The sequence below is a fragment of the Scyliorhinus canicula genome, chromosome 8, assembly GCF_902713615.1.
Source record: "Scyliorhinus canicula chromosome 8, sScyCan1.1, whole genome shotgun sequence".
Taxonomy (NCBI): Eukaryota; Metazoa; Chordata; class Chondrichthyes; order Carcharhiniformes; family Scyliorhinidae; genus Scyliorhinus; species Scyliorhinus canicula.
This window is the reverse complement of record NC_052153.1, coordinates 114,070,342-114,087,032: the sequence shown is the minus strand read 5'-3', so window position 1 is coordinate 114,087,032 and position 16,691 is coordinate 114,070,342. Positions and strand designations below refer to the sequence as shown.

Genomic DNA, 16,691 nt, shown 5'->3' with positions numbered 1-16,691 from the left:
AGCAGCCAGAGGCAAATGCGAGCTTGCAAAGTCTCGAGCGAGTTGAGGAGGTGATGCTGTCCAACGACCATCGAGGAGAGTAGCGGAAGACTCCAGGCCAGGCTGAGCAGGGTGGGTGGCCAACCAACCAAAAGGAAAATGCCACAAGACCAGATAACCAGGAACACATGTAGGCATCACGGTTCAAGGCCCTACCACCTGAGTGAATGGTGAGCAGAGCAGCAGTTTGGAGGGCAAAGACGGCCAAGCAAGTTCCATCATAGTGTCTCAGAGCAGCGCGGTGATTTAACCAGAGGCCAGCATGGCAGAGCTGAGAACAAGGAGGCTGAAGAGCAACCAACATCTTGTTGTTTTTGCCTGTTGTATTTGCTGCCTTTTTGCTGTGGGGCTCAACATCATTGGGGGTGTGAACTGCCATGTGGCTTGGGGGGGTGGGAGGGGTTATCTGGGGCCCATGCAAAGAGGGAGAGCATGGAGCCCCCAAATGTGTAAGCCTGCCTCTGGCTTCACCACTAAAGCCACACACTAAATCTGAATCTACACTATCAGAAAGTGTAAAATGCATCAGTAATGCTTTTACTTTTGTGAAGGATGAAAAATGCTAAAAATTCCTTTGCATATGTGAACATACTAATTAGTGGCAGGAGTAGGCCTACTGGACCCTTTGACCTGCTCCGTCATTTAATGAGATCATAGTTGATCTGATTTTAACCTCCACTCCCTATTCGCATATACCCCAATAAACTTCCCCCCCCCCCACCACAATCTATCTAGCTCTGCCTTAAACATTTTCACATTTTACTTCTACTATTGTCTTTTGAAGAAGAGAATTCCAAAGCCTCCCGACTCTTAAGAAAAACAATTCTCCATATTTGTGTCTTAAATGGACGACACTTTATTTTTAAACAGTGATCCCTAATTCTAGATTCTCCCACAAGAGGAAGCATTTATTTCCACATTCAACCTGTTTAAGACTCCTCTGGATCTTGTTTCAATCAAGCTGCTTATTACGCTTCTAAACTCGAGCAGATACAAGCTTAGCCTCTCCAATCTTCCCTCATAAGACGACCTGACCATTCCAGGTATTAGTTTAGTAAACCTCTGAACTGCTAACCCATTTATATCTTTCTTTGAATGAAGAGACCAATACTGTACGCAGTACTCCAGATGTGGTCTCACCAATACTAAGTATAACTGAAACCTAACCCCGTTGCTTTTGTATTTCATTCCCTTCAACATAAACAATAAAATTTCGATGAACTTTCCGAATTACTTGCAAAATAATAATTTGCAATTCATGAACTGGGGCACCCAGATCCTTCGGCATCTCAGAGCTCTGCAATCTCAGCATTTAGATAATATGCGTCTTTTGTTATTCTTCCTGCAAAAATGAACAATTTCGAATTTTCCAGATCACTTAACCTATCTGTCCCTTTATAGCCTCCTTATGTCCTCTTCCCAACTTCTTTTACGACCTATTGTGTTGTATCATCAAGTTTATCAACAATACCCTTTGTTTCCTTCATCTGTGTTCTTTATACAAACTAAAGATATTGAGGCCCAGCACTGATCCTTGTGGCACACCATTCATTACATCTTGCCAACCGGAAAATTACCCATTGGGTAATGGTAACCCATTGGGTAAGGGGCTGGTTTAGCACAGGGCTAAATTGCTGGCTTTGAAAGCAGGCCAGCAGCACGGTTCAATTCCAGCCTCCTCGAACAGGCGCCGGAATGTGGCGACTAGGGGCTTTTCACAGTAACTTCATTTGAAGCCTACTCGTGACAATGAACTATTTTCATTTCATTTCATTGTGTGAGCGAGCCAGCTGATCTTCTATCCATGTCAATATGTTACTCCATACACCATGAGGCACTATTTTCCACAGGAACCTTTGATGTGGCACCTTATCAAATGCATTCTGGATATCTAAGAATAGTAAGTGCCAGTTCTCCATTATCCATAGCATATGTTACTTCAAAGAACTCCAATAAATTGGTTAAACATAATTTACTTATCAAACCCATATTGACTTGTCTGACTGCATGACTCTGATTGCCATGAATCTATCTAAGTGCCCTGCAAAAATGTCTTTAATAATAGCTTCCAACATTTTCTCTTTGGCAAATGTTAAGCTAACTGGCCTGTCGCCTCCTGCTTTCTGCTCCCTCCATTTTTGAATAAAGGAGGTGCATTTACTATTTTCCAATCAAATGGAATCTTCCCCAAATCTGGGGAATTTTGAAAGATTAAACCCAACGCATCAGTGATCTCTCTTAAGATCTTCGAATGAAGTCCATCAGGACCCAGGCATTTGTCAGCCCACAGCTCCAACATTTTGCTCAGTACCATTTCCCTGGCGATTGTAATCTGCTTGAGTTCCTCCCTTCCCTTTCCTGATTTGAAGCTATTTCTGGAATGTTACTTGCATCCTCTATAATGAAGACTGATGCAAAATACCTGTTCAGTTCAACTGCGATCTCCTTAATTTCCATTATTAATTCCTGAGACTCGCTTTTTGTAGGACCAGTGCTCACTTTTTGTTAACTTTTTTAAATTAGCTTTCTCATACTCCTTCCTTATTAATCTTTGTCATTCTTGGCTGTTTTTTATATTCTGTCCAATTTTCTGACCTGCCCATCCTTGTGCAGTTATATGCTTTTTCTTCACGCTTGACACTATCTATAACTCTTAGTTAACCATGGATGGTGGATCCTCCCCTTGAAATTTTTCTTGTTGGAATGTACGGCTGCAGGAAGAGACTGCAGTGATATTTTCTCTGAAAATGTTTTCCTGTGCCATTACCTAAACTTGTTTGGGAGATTGTGCACATGTCAGTGTCAAGTCAGATTTAGTTAGCAATGATGTAGCCTGTTGTATATCTTGCCTATTACTAGTTCAGCTAATTATTGTACAAATAGATTACGTTACTAATTTTCTTTCCCAATTTAACATCCATGTTTTGTGGCAAAAACGTAAAAGCAATCATAGAATAGTTACAGCATGGAATGAGGCCATTCGGTCCATTAAATCCATGCCAACTCTCTGCAGGAGCAATTTAGTCAGTCCAATCCCCTACCCTTTCACGTAGTCCTATCATTCTTCACAAGATGCAAGAGTAAACCACGTGCCTCGTTGAGCCTGCTCCGCCATTCGGTCTGATCAAGGGTTTTAACTCCACTTTCCAGCCTGCCGCTTTGATTCCCTGAGAGACCAAAACTCTTTCCATTCCCAGCCATAAGTACATTCAATGTTGGAACATCCATAACCTTTTGAGGTCGAGAATTCCAAAAGTTTGCAACCCTTTTGAATGAAGCAATTCTCCTAATCTCAGCCCTAATTGATCAGTCCTTTATCCCAATTAACCTGAGCCAGTTCTCTCCTCGTGTAACTCTTCTCTGATGTAATTCACTTTTGTTTAAGATTCTTGTTAGTTATTGAAATATGTTGAATTCACACCTTTGTTCAGATAATTATCCAATTTCCTTTTCAAAGTCTCAATTGATTCTGCTTCCACCTCACAACCAGGCAGTGCATTCTATTTCCTAATCACTATTTTTGCTTTTGGTTTTCTTGCCATTCACCTTAAATTGGTGTCTTCTGGTTTCCAAACTCCATCACTGGGAACAGTTTCTTCCTCTCTACCCTTTCCAGACCCTTCATGCTTTTGAAGTTGTCAGTCAATCTCCCCTCACCATTTTCTTTTCTAAGGATATCCAACCCACTTCTGTAATCTGTCCAAATAACTTGAGTTTTCTCTGGAGCCATGTTCGTAATTCTTTTCTGCACCCTCGCTAATGCCATTGCATCGTCCTAAAGAGCAATGCCCAGAATTGAACACCGTACTCCAGCTGAGGCCAAACCAGTGCTAAGAGGTTCACTGTAGTTCCCTTGCTTTGGAATTCTATGTCTTTATTTATAAAGCATTCAGAGCTTATTAACCATTTTTTCATCCTGCTCTGCTACCTTCAATGATTTGTGCACATATACCTCCTGATCACCCTTTAGAATTGTGCTTTATTTTATATTGCCGCTCCTCATTTTTTTAAAAAGAAAATATTTTATTGAGGCATTTATAATTGAAAAAAATGTAAACATCAGGTTTCAACAAGAACATAACTATTTCACCAACCAACCAACCTTCCCCCCCCAGTAAACATAGCTTGCACAAACAGGACCGTCTTCCCCAGCCCCCTTTCCACTGGTTCTCCTGCCCTTGCGCGTCCCCCCCCCCCAGCAAGCCCCTGCAGCGATCCCCTCAAGGCAAATTTAATTTTCTCGAAACTGAGAAACCCCGCTGTGTCACTAACCCATACCCCCATCTTCGGGGGTTCCGAGTCACTCCAACCTAGTAAGATCCGTCTCCGGGCCACCGGGGAGGCAAAGGCCAGAACATAGTCCTCTCGCACTTCCTGGTCTAGATCTTCCAACACACCAAAGATCGGCACTTCTGGACTCAGCACCACCCTCGTCTTTAAAACTTCTGATATGACATCAGCAAATCTCTGCCAGAAGCCCTTCAGCCTCGGACATGACGAAAACATATGGACATGGTTCGCAGAACACCCCGCACAGCGTCAACATGGATCCTCCATCCCCTCGAAGAACCCGGGCCACCACCACGTGTGCTCTGTGGACCACCTTAAATTGTATCAGGCTCAGCCTGGTACACAACGAGGGTGCATTGACCCACCCCAGGGCCTCACTCTCCTCACTATTTACCACTTCACACTTCTCTGCATTACATTTCATCTTTGCCATTCCTCCAACTTGTCCCAGGACTGTTAATTAGTTAATCAATTAATAAACATGGAAAAATTGCATTATAATACAATACATTTTTACTCTTTCCCCCCCCCCCCCCAACTACTTGGGTTAACAGTTACGCACAGGTTTTACGATTAACTCAGATGACACAGCACATTTGAAACAACAGTGGTCTCATTAGCATACAAAGTACTTTTTAAAAACACATAGATCGGCTATGGTCAAACACGCATTCCACTCGGCTTTGACAAAGGGTTATCTGGACTTGAAATATTAGCTCTTTTCTCTCCCTACAGATGCTGCCAGACCTGCTGAGATTTTCCAGCAGTTTCTCTTTTGGTTAGTGTCTGTGGATTTCTTCCTCCGAGAAGCCCTCCAGGTAATTTTCATATGAGAGTTTCTAAACTCCAATCCCAAAACATACTTTAAACCTTTTCTCATAATCATGCTTCCATTAACGATTTGCATTCAGAAATCCAGTTTACATTTTCCAAAAGACCCTTGTGAACAGATCTTCCACTTCACTTCTATGAACCAGATTTTATACCAATCCTTTTTAGGATTTCTTTGTCTTGACTGCTTTTTTACATACATTCCGATATCCAGCTACCAATTACTCCACAATTATTTCAATTCATGCCTCACAAACTGTAGTAAGATATCACAAACTTTAGAACCATATCAGATATCTTGCTGATTTCTCACTAGCCAACTTCTTTACAATTCTGTGACTTGAAATGAACAGTATCTTGTTCGGCTCCCAGTCCTCCTTTGTTCCTTTAACTTCAAGCTCCCTGGAAATTCCCCTTCATTTCTCTAGTTTCTTAAGTAGCTATCCTTTAGCTTTTTAGCACTGGCTTTATGAACCATGATTTAATTGTATGGCTTTTCTTCTAGCAAAGCTGAGAGAGATGTCCCCTCTCCCGCCGCCTGTCACCAACTGCTGTAGCTTCCAGCTAAAAACAAAGGAATGTTTTTCCCCCCTTTGCAAGGGTCTGTAGGACCTTCTTTCCTATAAATATCAGGAAAAACAGTGGACCACAGGGAATCCCACCTTCCTGCAGTCCAAAGAATAACCCCTCAAAATTATTCTTCGTTCCCTGTCGATCAGCAGTTGTGTGCTAGTGCTGTAACTGCCCCTTTTTATTCCATGGGCTTTAACTCATCTGACAAGCATGTTATGTGGCATTTTATCAAATGTCTTTTTGAAGTACAGACCATGTACACCAATTGCATTAGCCTCATCGAAAAACCCCAATCAAGTTAAACATGATTTGTTTCTAACCATTAAGTTAAACTGATTGGCCTGTGGTTGCTGGATTTATTCACAGAATTACAGAATAACACAGTGCAGAAGAGGCCCATCGAGTCTGCACCGACGCATGAAAAACCTGACCTGCCCACCTAATCCCAGTTGACAGAATCACAGAATAATGCAGGTGTCTTGCACCCTTTCTGAACAAGGATGCAACATGTGCAATTTTGCTGTCCTCTGGGTACCAAATCTGCTTCTAGGCCTCTTGTTGATTCTCTGTTTTGACTGTTGGATGATTTGTCACTGTGGACATGTATAGCTGTATGGTGGGATCTACATCACAAGCGTTTGAATCCTTTTATGAATGATAATGACCCAAACAATTTAATATTGTAACTATGTGGCTTATTTATTAAACAGCCGATTCATTTTGCATATTCCAAGCGAAGAAAGGGACAATGCGATCAGAGTGTGCTTTCAAATTGAGCTGGCCCATTGGTTTTACTTGGACTTCTACTTGCAGAACACACCAGGATTGCCTCAGTGTGGGATAAGAGATTTTGCCAAATCAGATATCCTTTTTACTACATCTGAAGTACATTTTGTTAACATCTGCAAAATATTTTCCTTGCAGAGATGTCGTGAGCTGATCACTAGATATGTAGCACTATATTGTAGCCTTTGGAAATAGCAGGTTAGTTTTTGACAGTGTGATTTGCTTCTCTGCATTTCCCTGTCCTTTCTAAGCTCCAAATACGTTGATTTATCTACCCCTCCCACGCCTGATTAAAATTGTGTATTTTCTGTCATACTCGACTGATTCTTTCCTGGGACTCCAAAATTGTGCAAAGCCCCAGCTCACTCATCCCATATTTATTTTCCCTTCCATTCCATATTTAAAAACCAAGCTGAGAACCTTCTAATCAGCACTTCAGTTACCTGATCTTACTGTGGAATCTTGCGCCATCTGGATTAAAATCCTGCTCACATGGCAAGAAAATCTGCCTGGCTGAAAAGTCATGTAACCTAAACGCTTATTCCTTAACTGCTGTTTGCACTCTTCAGTCACTGTTCATTTTTACTGCGAAAAGGGGATGATGTGGAAAAGATTTTGGATGAATGGAAGGAGTACAAGATGGGAGTGCCGACATACGGTGCAATTATACTAGATGAAACACTGGAAAATGTAAGTAATAACCTAGAATGACTGATGTTTGTGGCATCAGATGCTCCATATGATTTCATGTTTGGGAAATGTCTGCAAAAGTCAAGGTTTATGTTAAATAAAACAAATGTCAGGTCTTTGCCATGTGTTTATGGTAGGACACTGGATAATTTGAAAAAGCTAATATGGTAACGCTATTTCCAATGGCCAGTGAGTCAAAGAATCACATTGGCCATATGCCCTATCCAATCTGTTCTGGCTCCCCATGGAGCAATCCAGTTGGTCCCATTCCTGCACGTGGTCCACATACTGCTGCAAGTTTAGTTTGTTCAAGTGCCCATCCAGTTTTCTTCTGAAATCCTTGATTGTTTCGCATCCATCATCCTCGTGGGCAGTGTGTTCCCGATCGTTACCACTCACTCCATTGTAAAAAAAAAAATGTTCTTTCACGCATTCCCCTGAATCACTTGCTCAAGCAGCTATCCTCCTCCGGGCAGTCGCCTTCTGGGACCGCGTCTCCCGCCACATTGAGTGTGGCAGACGGCACTGACCCACCAACTAGCCCTGGGTCTGCCTCGGTCCCATCCCCCAGATTATCGACAGATGTTTCCTCACGGGCTCCTCTTGGGAAACTGGGCCAGAGGGAAGCGGTGGCTCAGACCCCAAATTCCTCTCGCGACATGGGCCACTGGACAGATGCGGTAATAACTCCTGGAGAAGCTTTGGAATGGGGTTGGAAGTGCCCGGCGTCAGAGACTGAGGTGGAGAGGGGGGCCCCCTACGCCACCACCGCCAAATGACCCAGAGGTCAGGAAGCGGGGCGTGATGTCAAGGGGCTGGGGTGCCACCGTCTCCACACTGGGGGGGGGGGGGGGGGGGGGATGATTTAAAAAAAAAACTCCTCCCTCCAACGAGTGGCGCTGCTTAAAAGGGGGGGTCTGCGCCAGAAGGAGTAGATGTGCCTATGGGGGGTCTCCTTTAGGCCAAAAAGGAGTGACGCCACCTCGGAACATACGTCTCGTGTGAGCACATGGGGCCTCACAGTAGCATGGTGGTTAGCATCAATGCTTCACAGCTCCAGGGTCCCAGGTTCGATTCCCGGCTGGGTCACTGTCTGTGTGGAGTCTGCACGTCCTCCCTGTGTGTGCGTGGGTTTCCTCCGGGTGCTCCGGTTTCCTCCCACAGTCCAAAGATGTGCGGGTTAGGTGGATTGGCCATGCTAAATTGCCCGTAGTGTAAGGTTAATGGGGGGATTGTTGGGTTACGGGTATACGGGTTACGTGGGTTTAAAGTGGGGTGATCATTGTTCGGCACAACATTGAGGGCCGAAGGGCCTGTTCTGTGCTGTACTGTTCTATGTTCTATGTTCTAAAACCTTTGTACAATCATCTACTATATGTCAGGTCAATTATGACCACTCCATTTTCAGCTCCAGAAACCATGATTTCTCCTCTGCTGCATCCCCCCCCCCCCCCCCCCCCCCCCCACAGCTTACAGCTGTAACATGATGTACTCAGATTCATCATCAACCTCAATTTTCCATCCCACAAATGCTTATTTTACTTCCTGATACCTTGTCAACTGGCCACAATTGATCAAGCAGGCACTATGGCTGTGTTGCAAAGATGAAAATAAAAAGAATATGTTTTTTCATGAAGAGTTGTTAGAAAGTGGAAAGGCCTGCCAGAAACTGTGCTCAAAGCAGAAATAATAACAGTGCTTACAAAGACAAGTGAATAAATATTGGAAAAACATGAGAGCGAAAAGAGGAAAAGGGCTAAATAGAGAGTTCTTGCAGAATTGGCCTAAGCATGCTGAACTAAATGAGCCTCTTGTGTTCTAAAATACTATGATCGGAATAGTTGACGAGGTTGGGTGAGGGCATAATCTGGATTAACTATGATACCCATCACAATCTGTCACTAATTAATTACTCTTGAGTTTATGCATGACTAACAGAAAGATTAGCAAACTGCAACTGTACTATTCGTAAACACTATGTCGAGAGGTGAGATGTCTTGTGGATACTGAGAAATATGAGGTTATAAAGGACAGTATTTTCTAAACATGTCATAGAATAGAATCCCTACAATGCAGAAGGAGGCCATTTGGCCCATCGAGTCTGCACTGACTCTCCGAAAGCACCCTACCTCGGCCCTGTCCCTGTAGCCCCACCAAACCTTTGGACACTAAGGGACAACTCACTCACTCTTACTCTCAGCCGCCTGGAGGAAGGAGAGGTGAAGGTAGGGGAGAAAGACAACAAGTAGATGACTTCAACATTCCCGGGCTGAGGGGCCTGTCCTGCCCGCCCGGTTCTCCCAACTGTCGTCAACTGCCTTAGGCAAGGAAAAAAACCTTCATTTTCCATTAGGTGTGCTTGTTCCAAGTCAGGGGGATCCAGTGGACAGTGTAGTAGCTGAGCCCTTCCCGCACTGAACACCCCATACAGTGGCTTCTTTCTGCAGGGAGAAGGTCAATTCCATTGGGTGGTGTTTCCAGGGTGGGAGCACGGACTGTGTTTTTGCTGAGCCCTACTCTCACCAAAGACCTTGCGAATCAGCGCCACTTAAATCATTGTGCCCAACCTAGGGTGGGACCACGCCCTGTGCTTTTGCTGGGCCCCCTCCCGAGCTGGACATCTGCCTTTGCTCCCCTGTCCTCCCAATCTCCAGTTTCACAGGAGACTTGGAGTCTCCCATCTCCAGCACCATTCCATCTACGGTGCCCCACCATCCTGTGTCGCCATCCTCCTCCTCACACTGTGTCCCTTTCTGTTTCTCCCCTTCCATCCCTCGTGTTTCTCCGAATACCTTCCTATGGGGAGGGTACATTGATCCACCTCACTTTCCCCCCCACTGTCTATTTCCAATCTCCACCGCACCTCGTATGAACAGGAAGGTCGTGTTCTTCCTGAGGGCCGAGAGGGCTGTCTACCTCACCCTTGAAAAGGGGCTCACGGTTGGCGTGACCTACGCGGTGTTGGACCCTCTTGAGGACATCGGCGAGAGGGTTATCCTTTCCAATGTCCCGCCCTACCTCCCTATGGAGCTCCTCCTCACCACCACCCAACTACTGGGAGACGTATGTTCCGAGGTGGCGTCACTCCTTTTTGGCCTAAAGGAGACCCCCCATAGGCACATCTACTCCTTCTGGCGCAGACCCCCCCTTTTAAGCAGCGCCACTCGTTGGAGGGAGGAGTTTTTTTTTAAATCATCCCCCCCCCCCCAGTGTGGAGACGGTGGCACCCCAGCCCCTTGACATCACGCCCCGCTTCCTGACCTCTGGGTCATTTGGCGGTGGTGGCGTAGGGGGCCCCCCTCTCCACCTCAGTCTCTGACGCCGGGCACTTCCAACCCCATTCCAAAGCTTCTCCAGGAGTTATTACCGCATCTGTCCAGTGGCCCATGTCGCGAGAGGAATTTGGGGTCTGAGCCACCGCTTCCCTCTGGCCCAGTTTCCCAAGAGGAGCCCGTGAGGAAACATCTGTCGATAATCTGGGGGATGGGACCGAGGCAGACCCAGGGCTAGTTGGTGGGTCAGTGCCGTCTGCCACACTCAATGTGGCGGGAGACGCGGTCCCAGAAGGCGACTGCCCGGAGGAGGATAGCTGCTCGGTGGGTGGCACGGGGATGATTTTGAGTCCATCTGTTGCGAGGCAGTGAACTACATCGTGCCTGATACCAGTTCGCCCCTTAGCCCCGAGAGGAACTCCAGGATTTTCGATATGCCAACCGCAGTCGCCGAAACAGAGTGTAGCTAGCCCTCGACTGGTGGTCGGACATGGCGCTGGTCATTAAGTCTTCCTTTGCTGTTGTTAAAGAGGTGGGAGACACGGACGCGATTGACCAGCACTGGATGGAATCTTTCCTCGCCAGGCTCCAGAGGGAACGGAGGGGCGCACGCTCCTCTGCTCTCTCCAAACACTAAAATTGTGATGATGAAGGTGGCACATTACTGCTGACATGGAGGTGACCAGAGCCAGCCTCAACATCAATGATAGAAGGGACGCGCACTGCAGGTTCCAGAACTTCTCGGTCCTCCGGGTGGGGAAGTATGCAGCATGCTTTCTGCATGAAATCCACACCGCTCCAGGAGACAAAGCCATGTGGCTCCTGGAGTGAAATGGAGGGGGTCGCTATGAGTCACCTAATCTCGCGTTTAGGCAGGGTGGCTATCATGTTGGCCCCACATTTTCAGCTGGAGAACTTTGTGGTCAAGGAGCCAGTGCCAGGCTGGTTGCTGCACCTGAGGGGGTTAACGTACCTTGTGAATGCCTACACTCCCCAGGCTAGCCAGCAGCAGACGACTTTCTTCGAGCAAGTGTCCACTCATCTTGGCACCATTGTCCTGGGGGGGGGGGGGGGGGGGGGGAATTTTAATTGCACCCTCAGGACAAAGGACCATCTTGGTACCCAGAGCAGCTCTTGTTCGGTGGTGAAGTTAAAGAACCTGGCCAGGTTCTTTGTCTTGGTGGACGTCTGGTGGGCTCTCCCTCCTGACTCCACCTTTGTGAGGCCTCAGGGTCGGAATGTCCAGAATTGACCGCCTCTACATTTCCAGGGCATTACTTGCCCAGCATACCGACGGCCTCTGTGCAGCAGGTGCCATGCTCAGACCACTGTCTGGTGTGGGTGGGGTTTGCCCTGTCTCACACTTAGTCATGGTCCGCTTACTGGCACTTTAGCAACCTGCTGTTGGAGGACGTGCAGTTCCTGGGCTCGCTTTGTCGCTTCTGACCGGCTGGAGAATGAAGTGGAGAAGCTACTCCTCCATGAGGATATGGTGGAACGTGCATCTGCCATGCATTTGCCCACTAATTCAACGTGTTCAAATCACACTGAAACATCTCTGTATCTTCCTCACAGCTCACCCTCCCGACCAGCTCTGTGTCAAAAAATTTGGAGGTATTACATTTAGGTTCATCATCCACATCATTAATTTTTTTTTAATGAACATTTTATTGAGGTATTTTTGATATTGTAACAACAAAATAAACAATGTACATGAAACTATAAACACAGTGCAAAATGCGTCTCCCTTCCTTACAGGTCCTGCCTTTATTAACTCCCTACTCTAAGCTAAACTAACCCCCCCCCCCCCCCCCCCCCCCCCCCCCCCTTCTGCTGACGATTAATTTTCCACAAAAGTCAACAAACGGTTGCCACCTGCGGGCGAACCCCAACAGTGACCACCTCAAGGCGAACTTGATTTTCTCCAAACAGAGAAAGCTAGCCATGTCTGATAGCCAGGTCTCTGACTTTGGGGGCTTGAGTCCCTTCAAGCGAATAGTATCCATCTCCAGGCTACCAGGGAAGCAAAGGCTAGAACATCTGCCTCTTTCTGCTCCTGGATTCCCGGGTCTTCTGACACCCCGAAAATCGCCACCTGTGGACTCAGTGCCACCCTTGTTTTTAACACCGTGGACATGGCATCTGCAAACCCCTGCCAAAGTCTCCCAAACTTCGGAGATGTCCAAAACATGGACATTGTTCACTGGTCCTCCCGCACATCTTGTACGCCTGCCCTCCACCCCAAAGAATCTGCTCATCCAGGCCTTGTCATGTGAGCCCTATGAACGACCTTGAATTGTATCAGGCTGAGCCTGGCACATGTTGCGGACGCGTTGTCTACTCAACGCGTCCACCCATAGACCATCCTCTATCTCTCCTCCCAGCTCCTCCTCCCACTTGCGCTTCAGCTCCACGGTCTGAGTCTCCTCTGACCCCATAAGTTCCTTGTAAATGTCAGAGACGCTCCCTTATCCTACCCACCCTCTGGAAACTACCCTGTCCTGAATCCCCCTTAGTGGTAGGAGCGGGAAGGCTGACACTTGTTTACATCCACATCATTAATATACATTGTGAATAGTTGAGGTCCTGTTACTGATCCCTGCGGTACCCCACCAGTCAATACCTGCCACTTGGAAAAAGACCGGTTTATTCCCACTCTTTATTTCCTTTCTCCCACCAGTTTTCTTTTTTTCATAAATTTAGAGTACCCAATCCATTTTTTCCAATTAAGGGGCAATTTAGCATGGCCAATCCACCTACCCTACACATCTTTGGGTTGTGGGGTGAAACCCGCGCGAACACGGGAAATGTACAAACTCCATACAGACAGTGACCCAGAGCTGGGATCAAACCTGGGTCCTCGGCAGGGGGCAGCAGTGCTAACCACTGCACCACCGTGCTGCCCTCCCACCAGTTTTCTATCCATCTCGATACACTACGCCCAAACACATGCACTTTAATTTTGCATGCCAATCTTTTATGTGGGACCTTGTAGAAAATGTGCTCAGAGGTTTTGAGTGAAAAGTGAAGTAGGGAAGGAATTGCATAGCTTGGGGCCTAGGTAACCAAAGGTACAGCTACCGATGGTGAAGCAGTTATAATTAGCGATGAACAAGAGGCCAGAGTTGGATGAGTGCTGATATCTCAGAAGCTTTAGCACATCACAGAGTGACAGACGATCAACGCCAGTGGGGGATTTGAAAGCAAGAATTAAAATTTTAAAATGTCTTCCTGGCGTTGCTTGATCAGCGGCCATCGTAGGTCAGTGAGCACATGGAGAAATGGGACTTGCTGCAAGTTAAGACATAGGTAACAACTTTCAGTGACAACATAAATGCAAAGAGGTAAATAATCTGAGGAATGTTGTCTTCTTTTGTCAACCCCTTGCCTTTCCAAGTGCCAATTTAAAAACTAAATGGTATTAAAATGTTAAATACTTTGCAAACCGGGTAAAATTTGTTTCTGTTCCTATTTATACAGGTACTGCTTGTCCAAGGTTATTTGGCAAAGTCTGGATGGGGGTTTCCAAAGGGCAAAGTGAACAAAGAGGAGGCCCCACATGACTGTGCTGTGAGAGAGGTAAAGTAAGATGTGCGGTTAAAAGAAAATCCATTTTTATTTGGATTATTGGAAATCTTTATGCAAAGCTTTTGTATCCCTCCTCTGTAATCTTGAAGTAATTTGTGGCATCGTTATTTCAAAAATGTTGTTTTTTAAAAAATAATTTTTATTCAAGTTTTTTAATAACAATAACAAATTTTCTCCCCGCAATTTAAAACAAACAAGGCGTGTTTCCACACCAAAACAAGAAAATAACTCTTTTCCCCCCCCAAAATAAATAATAACAAATAGCAATACAAGAAAGAAGAAAATAACATAACAAACCCACCGCCGCAAAAACAAACCCCCCGACTGGACCCTGCCCGCCAACGAGAGCGGCAGCGCATCCCACCTCCTGAACTCCTCCTCCATCTGCCCCACCAGCCGCAAAAACTTAAGCCTATGCATAGGGGCTATGCAGATCCCAATGGCCAGGTCCTAGCCACGTGGACCCCAAGATACCTAAAGCTCCCCTCAGCCCTCCTCAACGGGAGTTCCCCTATCTCCCTCTCCTGACCCCCCGGGTGCAGGACAAACAGCTCGCTTTTCCCCACATTGAGCTTATATCCCGAAAAGTCCCAAGTATCCTCAGCACCTCTGGCATCCCCTCAGCCGGGTCCGCGACATACAGCAGCAGATCATCTGCATACAGCACCATGGCCAGGGGCTCAATTGCTAACGCGAAGAGCAGGGGAGACAAGGGGAACACCTGCCTCGTCCCTCTGGAAAGCTGAAAGTCCTCTGACCTCCTCCCATCCGTCACCACACTCGCCACCGGGGAGCTGTACAGCAACCTCACCCAGCTAATGAACCCCTCACCAAACCCAAACCTCCGCAACACCTCCCACAGGTAACTCCACTCCACCCTATCAAAAGCTTTCTCCGCATCCATGGATGCCACTATTTCTGACTCCCCAGCCACCGGCGCCATCATCATAACATTCCGGAGCCTCCGCACGTTGGCATTCAATTGTCTCCCCTTTCCAAACCCCGTTTGGTCCTCGTGAATCACCGTCGGGACCACATCCTCCACCCTCCTGGACAGCACCTTTGCCAACAACTTGACATCTACGTTAAGGAGCGAGATCGGCCTATAAGACCCACACTGAAGGGGGTCCTTGTCCCGCTTCAGGAGCAAAGAGATAATTGCCCTGGACATCGTCGGGGGCAGAGAGAGCCCCCCTAGCCTTATTCAGGGTCCTCACCAGCAGCGGGCCCAGCAAATCTGAAAATTTCTTGTAAAATTCCACCGGGAACCCGTCAGGCCCCGGCGCTTTCCCTGTCTGCATGCTTCCCAACGCTTCCACCAGCTCCTCCAACTCAACTGGGGCCCCCAAACCCTCCACCCGCTCGTCCCCTACCCTTGGGAACTCCAGCTTATCCAAAAAACGGTCCATTCCGCCTGCTTCCCTGGGGGGTACCGCCCGGTACAGCCCATTATAAAAGGATCTGAACACCCCATTGATATCCTTTCCACCCCGCACTAAGTTCCCACCTGCATCTGTGGCTCCCCCAATTTCTCTAGCTGCCACCCGCTTCCGGAGCTGGTGAGCCAACATCCGCCTTGCCTTCTCCCCGTACTCATACACCGCCCCCTGTGCCCTCCTCCACTGCGCCTCCGCCTTACAGGTGGTTAAAATGTCAAACTCCGCCTGGAGACTGCGCCGCTCCCTCAGAAGCCCCTCCGGGTGTCTGCATATCTCCTATCCACCCTGACCATCTCCTCCACCAGCCTCTCCCTCTCGACCCTCTCCCTGTGCACCCGAATAGATATCAGCTCCCCTCTAACTACTGCCTTTAGCGCTTCCCAAACCATCCCAACCTGCACCTCCCCGTTGTCATTGGTTTCCAGATACCCCTCTATACCCCTATGGATCCGCCCGCACACTTCCTCCTCTGCCAAAAGCCCCACATCCAACCTCCGCAGCGGGCGCCGATCCTTCCCCTCCCCCAGCTCCAGGTCCACCAAATGTGGAGCATGATTAGAAATGGCTATCGCCAAATACTCTGCCCCCACCACTCCCGGGATCAGCGCCCTGCTAAGCACGAAAAGGTCAATCCGGGAGTACGTCTTATGAACATGGGAGAAAAAGGAGAACTCCCTACCCCCCCGGCTTCAAAAACCTCCATGGGTCCACCCCTCCCATCTGATCCATGAACCTTCTCAGCACCGAGGCTGCTGCCGGCCTCCTGCCCATCCAAGACTTCGAGCGGTCCAGAGCCGGATCCAGCACCGTGTTAAAGTCCCCACCCAGAATCAATCCCCCTGTCTCCAGGTCCGGGATCAGGCCCAGCACACGCCGCATGAAGCCCGCATCATCCCAGTTGGGGGCATAAACATTAACCAAGACCACCCGCTCCCCCTGAAGTCTCCCACTCACCATCACATATCGACCTGAACTATCAGCCACCACTTTGGACGCGACGAACAACAGGCTCTTACCCACCAACATTGCCACCCCATGGTTCTTTGCATCAAGCCCCGAGTGAAACACCTGTCCCACCCAACCTTTTCTTAGCCTCACCTGATCCGTAACCCTGAGGTGCGTCTCCTGGAGCATAGCCACATCCGCTCCCAGCCACCTCAAGTGAGCCAAGATCCGGGATCGC

At 47.6% G+C, this 16,691-nt stretch overlaps 1 protein-coding gene across 1 annotated transcript in view; it reads left to right on the top strand.

The window, feature by feature from the left end:
- Positions 1-16,691, top strand: part of dcp2 (decapping mRNA 2) — a 42,701-nt gene that overhangs the window by 2,094 nt on the left and 23,916 nt on the right. The window contains exons 2-4 of the mRNA XM_038805080.1: positions 6,444-6,595; positions 7,082-7,209; positions 13,962-14,060. Of these exons, the coding sequence (XP_038661008.1) occupies positions 6,444-6,595; positions 7,082-7,209; positions 13,962-14,060 (379 nt within the window). The remainder of the gene's footprint in view (positions 1-6,443; positions 6,596-7,081; positions 7,210-13,961; positions 14,061-16,691) is intronic.